Here is a 9,034-nt window from a genome sequence, read left to right as displayed (position 1 = left end):
CAGGCCTTGAGGTCCCTGATTCAATGAGCCACCACCACCCAGGCCAGTTACTGGCAGTTAGAGAACTTGAGGCCGGGAATGTCATAGCCACTGTTAGGGGCACATCTCACAAAGTCCACAGGTGGGTCTTCTGGAGGCTGGAAGCTGCCTTCTGGGTCAGTGGGGCACAAGGGTCTTGAAAGAGATGCTGGTCTTTTACCTAAGCTGAGAGGAGAGGGTGGCTGCTATGACAGGGCTCCATCCTGTTCTTAGTGAACCTGGTAATCTAGGGCATTCTCACTGGAATACAGGACTGGCATGGACAGGTTTATTGAGTCTGTCAAAAGGTCAGGGCCAGACTACCGGAAGAGTAAAGTCCCCTCTTACTGGGGGACACGGAGCCTGTGGACACTGCCTTCTGTATAGAAGGCTCACAGGCCCACTGTCTAATGTTTCTCTTCCACATGTTTTAGGCAAGGACCAGGTCTAGACTAGACAATGTTGATGGTTTTGGGCTATCTGAATGGTCTTCAGGGTCCTCAAGAAGTTTTTGTGTGCCCTCTGCTGAGGACAGCAGATGCTTAAGCAGTGTTGGAAAGAGTGACCTCCAGCTTCTCATACTTCAAAGAGATCATTCGCGGGGTGCTGAGAGCGCATCTCAGCTATGTCCCCACACAACCAGGGGATGCCTAATAAAGTCTGAGTTATCGATCTGCTTTGTCTTAGGGATTCCGTGGCAGGGAATCTTTTCTGCAGAAATAAAACCACCAGGCACCGTGGCTGTCTATTTACGGGTGTTTATTGTTTGCAGGATAAGAACAATCTGAGAATCTGTCAACAAGGAAATTGCTAAGTCACTTGAAGTGCATCTGTCCTGTGGAATATTTCATGGTCATCTAAAAGGACTAGTTAGATGTTACCTAGTTACCGATCCAGAGAGTGTAATGGTATTCCATTAAGTCAGGAATACAAGCCGCAGAGAAACAAACATACAAGTGCTCTTTGTATTTTAAAGGTTGTAATGAAACAAAATTAAAACCCTCATCTTTATATTTAGACACAGTAAAGGGGTACGGGTCTCATACTAGGGTAGAAGGAGGGGATAGGGTTAAAGAAACAAGAAAACAAAAGTCATTAAAAAATGGACAGAAAGCACTAAATGATGTCAAGTAAAGCTTTAAGGTACCCAGCGTTCTGGCCCGGTATTAGGATTGCAAATTGCTACATTTGCAGTTGCAAATGAGTAAAGGAGTGGGGAGTCTGGAGAGGTGAAAACTTTGTGACCGATCAGACTCAGGAATTGCAGCCCCGCCCCCTTTTACTCGGCTGTCAGTTTGCGTGCAGTTCTACAGAGCACACGTTTTAGCTCAGGAACTCTTAGAAGGGCTAAGAAACCCCCTCCTGATCCGTAAGTAAGTAAGCAAGAACATCCCTGCTTAAATAAAAAAACAAAACGAAATAAGCGAATTTGGTAGTCAAATCACACTGACACTTATTGGCTGTCGCAGTTAGTTCGTGGGCAGAGACGACCAATAGTCGGAGAGAACACGGCAATCGTGGAGCATGGACTCTGTCCAGCCTAAGCATTTTCTCGCCAGAAGGAAGTTGGCTGTCCACGGCTTTGTGCGTCCTGGAAACTAAGCCTTAAGCCTGGAGCTGAAATGACAACATCACCATCTAAGAACTATTCCTTCTTTCTTGCCTGATATTTAAAATGACATGCAAGGGATAAACTGTGTGTTCTGGGCTTCTCCACGCCCTCTGCTGTAGAATTAGTAGACAGTAAGCCGAGGGGGCGTGTCTTGGCGGCAGTGGAGTATTGTAGCAGGTTGGTTTTCGGGGGCTGTCTGTCCAGTGGTACAGGTTCCAGGGGAAGGCTGTGAATCCTTGGGCTGCCCTGCTTCATGTCCCTTTACCATGTGAAGCTTCCCAGAGGTGTCCTTGAGGAGAACTGATAGCACAGGGAACTCGGCTCGTGAGGTACTGTTATCAGCACTCGTGTTCTGGAACGTTGCAGATGACTCCTTTGACAATACCCGACCCCCCTGGCAGATGTTCCTTTTACAAGAGACTACAACCAGCAGCGGTTATCTCCAGAACCGTTCAGTTCAGCAACTTCTGGGGTCCTGAAAGGTGAGGAAAGCCTGCAGAAGAATCTTAAAAGATTTTTAAACATTCAAGTAGCACTCATAGTTTAATACACATTTAAATCCACAAAGTGGCATATCGATTTGTTATTGGGTCTCTCTAAAGGTGTCATTTCTCTTCAGCCTTTTGGCCAATAATTATATTTTTTGGAGTGTTAAATGATTCACAGAGATTAGCTCTTACCAAAGAGGTTTTAAAAACGGAGTGATTGCAGAGAGTCCTGTGCAAAGCAAGCGTCACAGATGTCTAAGAACACGCATGCACATAGGGCCAGGGGACTTCAGCAGTAAACACACATCGGGCTTGGTGCTATGTCTGTAATCCCGGCATTCAGGAGGCAGAGGCCAGAAGATCATGAGTTTGGGGCCAACCTGGGTACATAAATTCCTTTCTAGAAAAACAAAGGAACACACACACACACACACACACACACACACACAGAGAGAGAGAGAGAGAGAGAGAGAGAGAGAGAGAGAGAGAGAGATGCAAATGTGTTATTTACAAGGGTGTTTTTTTTTTAACTTTGCAGATATTGCAGGGACCCAACTAGCAACCGGCAATCCTTGTGAAGAAGCATCTAGAAACCACAAACACATCCGCCCTGAAGCTGCTGTCTGGGAGGTGAGTGATGAATTTCCCTACAATCTGATTTCTGAGCCTTTGTCTAGTGTCACGTCTACTTTAGTTTGACTTCTGTTATATTGTAGTGTCGGGCAAGGTGTCGTGTCAAGGTGCTCAGGGCTTCCCACTTACTTCAGAGTGTGACTTCCACATTTCACTCCACATTCAGGACTGCACTTGGACCTGAGTCTTGAAGGGACCAGGAGGCAGCTCTACACAGCCTCTTGTGTAGCTCTAGGCTACCCAGAGCAGAAAACCTGAGGGAAGATAGACCAGGGGAACCCCAGCTCTGCTATTTTCTAACTGTCCTGGAGGGGGACTCCAGCAATGTGAGCCTCAGTTTCCTGGAGTTGGGAAATCAGGTGGAGTGCCCAGGACAATTCTTTCATACTTTGACTGGTTTATCACCTAGTGTAGCTGTAAAGGCAGGAACAAGCTAGGTCCCACAGGGGTGGGGCATGGGGGCACTGTAACACCTTATCAAACACAGGGAGCAGAGGGAGTACTCGGGAGGGACTTTGGAAGTTGCCGAGAATCGCTACACACTGTACTTTCAGGACACTCGGGGGCTAGAGAGTGAGAACTGGGCTACCTCTGTTCACCTTTGCCCACCAGCTCACCTCTGTGGCTGCCAGTTTCATTGCTGTTTACTTCACAATAAACCAAATGAAACCCAGCAGGCAGACCATCGCCTGTTGGTCCACGGTGATTCGCAGCGCGGCTCCCCTTTCCAGCCAGAAATCGCAGTGCTTGGTGGAACAGATCTCTTTGATCAGCCGCCACAGGACTCGCTGGTGGAGCTTGCTATCCTGCTTCTCCCGGGAGAACTCAGCCTGATTGGCCGCCTGGGTGGCGTTGACGCAGCGGGTCACCAGCACCTCCTTGGTCACGTTGGCTTCAGAGCAGCCTTCGTAGTAGATCCCATCAGGGAACTGCCAGTAGTTGGCCGCATAGTACTTGTTGCCCTCTGCTCCAAAGTCGATGTCCAGCTTTCGGCCTTGCTTGATGAAGGCTCCTGGGCGGTTCTCAGCCACCTGGGCTTCGGTAATCTGGCCGCTGCTGGGCAGGACCTTCCGGTTCCACTTGAACCTATGCTTTATGCCCCTGGCCTTAACCGTGGAGAGGTGGCTAGCAAGCAGCAGGCAGAGGATGGCCAGCCCCCATGTACCCAGACGGTTCTTCATGGTGGGAGAATCTGTAAGGGAAAGGCTGAGCTGTCACTCTCTCTCCTCAGATGTCCTCCCGCCCTCCAACAGGTGACAGATTTTAAAGGAATCCTCATATCATAATGACGTCTCATGCACAGGCTGCCCAGGGTCAACCAGATGCCAGCTTTCTTTCTTTGTTTTGGCCAGGGTTACTCCTCTCGCTGTGATCTTGGCTGTTTGGGGCAGAGCTATTGACCAGGCATAGGAACACAGATATATAATGAAGACTGCTTTCTCTTGTGTTCCCCAGCCTTTCAAGTTAATGATCCCTGGGAGTTAAGAGTTGGAATCAAAGGACCTGACTTAGTCTTACTTTCCAGTGCCCCGAGTTGGCACCGTTCCAGACCTGTTCTGCTGTCTCCTCCCAGAAACTGGCTGCTGATTCTCAGAAGACCAGCGAGAGAAGTAGGCAAAGTTGGAGGAGAAAAGGAGAGTGGACACGTAGTCACCATCAAAATGTGCTGCCGGGAACTTTCCCAGTCTCACTCAGGGATGGTGTGTCCTCTGCTCATCCTAATAGCTTTTAATTACAAGCTTATTAAATGTCTGCCCTTATGCCAACTATGTCAAGTCCGTTTGTGGTATGATCTAATTCTCACAAGGAGAAAGTACTTTTCTCCAATCTTTATAAACTATTCTGGGATTCAGAGATGTCAAGTAATTTGCCCTAAGCTGCATGTACTAGGTGGCCAACTCGAGTTCAGCATTGATTCTGAGAGCACACACCCATAGCTGAGTCCCACTGCCTGTGAGGAATTCAGGGGCAGGTGCTGCTAATGGTTTGTGTTACTAGGGGTTACTAAGGGCGTGATGGCTCCTAGGCCAACAGAAATCAGGGCTGTTGAGGGATTTCGAGAGAAGCTAGAGCAGTGGTTCTCAACCTGTGGGTCATGGCCTCTTTGGGGGTCATGTATCAGAGGTACAATTCATGACAGTAGCAAAATTACAGCTATGACAGAACAAAGACATCATTTTATAGTTGGGTCATCACAGCATGAAAGGTCACCGTATCAGGAAGATGGAGAAGCATTGTGTGATTGCAAAGGGATATTAACAAGACTTGGGAGACTGCCAAGGCTACCTATCCCGGGGTCCAAAGAGCTGTTGATCTCAGGGAATCTGCCCTCCCTCCCCTTCACCGCCAGTTCTAGCAGTTGTGACATCTTGCTCCTGAAGCTACAGTGGCCACTGTGGAAATCCACCCTGAAGGCCAGCATCAGAGTTTTCCAGCACCAGGGTCTTTGTCTGTGTTGACCAGGGACATAGAGAGATTCCTACAGCATAATGTATCAGGGCTGTCACCTAGATGAAGATTTACCATGGACCGCTGGAGTGCCAGAGCAGGCATCTATCACTCACAGTAGGGTCCCCAGAAAGGCTCAATGATTCTGTTAGACCATTTGTCTCTGGGAGCAACACTTACAAAAACACAAAAGAAGACCCAAGCCTCTCCCAGCCTAAGAGCATACCCTGTCATCTACAGAGGATGCAAAGGGGCTTCACTGCACCATCCCTGTGGGCCCTGCCTGTCTCAGTCCTTCAGTGGGTAAAGCCTCTAACACCTCCCACTCCAAACACCCAGTGAACTCAAACCAACTTTTCCCCAACACAGAGTAAATATCCATTGGTCTTCCAATGAGGACTGTGATGTCGGACTCTACCTTGTGATAGTAGAAACCTTAAATAAAAGTAATAACATAAAAGACATTTAAGAGTGAGCCCTGCCCACCAAAACCAATTTTTTTTTATGAAAGCGCAGATTTCTTGAGATAAGACTTAGTTTTTACAGACAAGGGCTTAAAAGCAGCCACGAATTTCCCACCAGTCAGTCCTACAAGTACCTACCATTTCCCAGTAGCATCAGAGCACAGGAATGCAGAGGCAGCTAGGAATGAATGAGATGGCTTACAGCATCCCTCCCTGCCTGGGACAGGAGGGGGTGTTGGGTGGAAGGGAAGTCACAAGTCACCGCTGGGTCTGGGAAACCCCCGCCACATACCTTTGTTCTCTGCTACTCTGGCCTCTGAAGCTTGGAGCCCTCACTTCTCTGGAACAGTGTCTGTAAGCCACCACTCAGCTATATAGGCACTGCAGGGGGAGGGGGACCTCTCCACCGAGCTCCAGCCCTCCAAATAGGGCAGCCCTTCCCTTTACAACAGGGCCAATCAAGGGCTCCTGTGTCACTCCTCCTCCCTGGAAGGTTGGAGCTTCTTGTTACTCTTCACCGATAAAACCACGTGAAGATCCTGATGTTAAGAAAAGCCTGGGAAGAAGATTCAGGACTACAGCTTGAACAACTTCCAATGCCCATAGCCAAGAGGACTTAGAGAAATCTTTCGGGACACAGCTCTTGTCCTGCCCCTCAAGACCAACCTCCAGTGGCAAGGGGGCCTCTTTCAGGCAACCTCATGGGAAGGGACAATTAAGAAGGACTGCCATTTATCTGCACCCCCCTCCCATGCCATGTTGCTGGAGCTCACAAAAGTGGAAGAGTCATCACTTTCTCCTAGGTGGGTGGGAGAAGTGGGACTAATGAGCGAGTGGGGAGACGAACTTGAGAAGTTTCCAGGACTTTGGGCTGTTGGGGTCTCTATGGATACTTGAGGGTCAAGGTTAGCCCTTAGGCCAGTAGGTTACAGGTCTGTGAGAACTGGAGAAGTAGAGCTAGAAGGGCAGAAACCGGCTATACACAGATGATGGCAGTAAACGTTTATTCCTTCCTTACTGCTCAGGTGCGGTGAGGAGAAGATCCAGAATCACGACCCTGCCCCATGGCAGGAGGCTCACAGGTACCCGTGACTGTCCCAAGGCCTTAAACACACGGGATTTCTGGAGTGTCCCTGTTGTGATCACTACTGAAAGACAAAATTAAAAGTGAGTTCAGGAGGTAAGGATAGGTAAGATTGCCTGTAAACAGAATACAGCCTTTGTCTTCAACGGTGTCCCACTGCAAACTAAGTCAAGCTGCCTTTCCTATAATGGTCAGCAGATGGCGCCAGAAGACTCAACAAAGATTTTTCAGCCCGGAGGCAGACTCACTAGCTACCCACAACAGAATTAAGAACTTTTATAATTGGATTGAGGACGACTAGCTGTGCCCCAGCCTCACCTCCGCCTTTTTGCCTTTGTTTGTTTGTTTTACTTTAAAGGTTGTTTCATTTTCTTTCTTAAAAAGATGTTTGTATTTCTTTGTAGACTTACAGACTTTCTGTGCATGGGAACACACATCTCCCAAACACGGCCACTGTGATCTTTGTGTATATTATTTGCACAGGATTACTTGTGTAGACTATTTGTATTATTATATGCAGAGAAACAAAAACAACCCCCCCCAAATTTCTAACATTTACTACCCGAAGACAATCATCTGGATTTTTGTTGGTTATATACATGCTTAAGGGCATAATTACGGTTTGCTGCATGCAGAACTGGAAAGGACTCAGAATCTTCTAGTTCAGCAACTCCGTACTAACCGCGTCACAGGCTCAGACAGGTTCAAGACCATTTAACCTGGAGGCAATGCGTTCTGGGCCCTCATCCCTCCATACTGCCTCTGTGAACCACCCCTGCTGCTGCCTGTCTCCCTCAGCTTTCTAGTCCTTTTCTGAGGAGGGCTTTGCCAGAGGGTGGTAGGAAGCAGGGCCAAAACTGAAGAGATTTCAGATTCCTCTTGAATGAACAAAGTGCCGTCCTCAAAGGCACCAGGCTGGAGGACAGAACACGCTGGAGAATAAGGAGGAATTCTAGAAGCTAAGTGGCCAGCAAGACAAACTAAAGTGTGAGTCAGATGCAGTCTGTACATCGGACCCTGCTCACACGTGGCCTTCCTGCCCCACCTCACACGGTGAGGAAGAGGGAGGCTTCTTTACAGGAGCAGAGAGACCAGATTCAAGGGCATTGTCTTCTCTCCCAGACAATGATTGGAAGGCCACCAGGATGGTTTGTATATGTGTGGCCCAGAAAGTGGCACTATTAGAAGGTGTGGCCTTGTTGGAGTGGGTGTGTCTCTGTGGGCATGGGCTTAAGACCCTCACCCTAGCTACCTGGAAGTCAGTCTTCCACTAGCAGCCTTCAGATGAAGATGTTGAGCTCTCAGCTCTGTTTGCACCATGCCTGCCTGGATGCTGCCATGTTCCTGCCTTGAAGATAAAGGACTGAACCTCTGAACCTGTAAGCAAGCCAGCCTCGATTAAGTGTTGTCCTTATAAGACTTGCTTTGGTCATCACAGCAGTAAAACACTAAGACAGCTACCTAGGTGTGATGAACTGGCCTTGGGATGTGACTGTTCCAGGACTCCAGGGGCTATGGCACATATCTTGTGATTGAACGAATATTAGAAATTCAAGTGTGTTGAAAAGAAGTTACAGGAAAAAGGGATAACTCCAATATGCACAAATGGGTCTATATTTGATAAAGTCTTCAATTTGATTAGATCTTGGGTTAGTTAAGAACTCAAAAATAAATACAGTGACCGTCAAGATCCAACCTCCGACATGAAATACTCTTTTTTGAAAGCCTCCTGTGGGAGATCACTCCCTGCATTTTGTGCCAGGAGGAGAAGAGAATGGCATAGCTCCTCCTCTCATCCCCTCTTGGGTTCAATTAATGAATCATAGTTCCATGATGCTCTCAGTCATTCAGACCTCCAAGCTTCTCCGACATCATAAGGATCACATGCCACCATGGATCTCAGCAAAGACACTGAGGTCCAGGTCCCTGCTGAGTCCGCCCCTCTCCTCACTCTCCTGCGACTCTAGCCCTGTGTAGCTTGGTGAACAGAGCATCAACCACCAGCCTCCCGTACTCAAGCCCTCAATAATGCCTGTCCCTCCTGACCCCGTTGGGCCAAAGTTAAGTGTCCTGGTGGCTCAGAGGAGCCAGTCCACTGGATCCTGGCTTCCCATGTATTGCTTCAGGCCATGCCGCCTTTCTCTGGAGGACAGCTGGGCAGCCATGTTAGCCAGTGTCTCTGTTTCCACAGCACTCGACGCATCCCATCTGCCTCCTTGCCTCACAAACCAGACTGTGATGCTATTGGTGCTTCTTTAAAAGTCTTTCCAGCCCAGTGGCTTGGGTG

At 48.4% G+C, this 9,034-nt stretch overlaps 1 protein-coding gene across 5 annotated transcripts; it reads right to left on the bottom strand.

Moving 5' to 3' along the window:
- Positions 1-756: 756 nt before the first annotated feature.
- On the bottom strand, positions 757-6,010 carry Prnd (prion like protein doppel). Of its 5 annotated transcripts, NM_001429638.2 has the most exon segments (4): positions 757-2,518; positions 3,369-3,943; positions 5,802-5,841; positions 5,956-6,010. In NM_001429638.2, a coding segment is annotated over 1 exon segment (537 nt). In that variant the 5' UTR covers positions 3,933-3,943; positions 5,802-5,841; positions 5,956-6,010; the 3' UTR covers positions 757-2,518; positions 3,369-3,395.
- Positions 6,011-9,034: the final 3,024 nt, after the last annotated feature.

The sequence above is a fragment of the Rattus norvegicus genome, chromosome 3 (genome assembly GCF_021556685.1).
Source record: "Rattus norvegicus strain SHRSP/BbbUtx chromosome 3, alternate assembly SHRSP_T2T, whole genome shotgun sequence".
NCBI classification, from domain to species: Eukaryota; Metazoa; Chordata; class Mammalia; order Rodentia; family Muridae; genus Rattus; species Rattus norvegicus.
The sequence above is the reverse complement of the archived record's forward strand: the minus strand, read 5'-3'. Positions and strand labels throughout refer to the sequence as shown.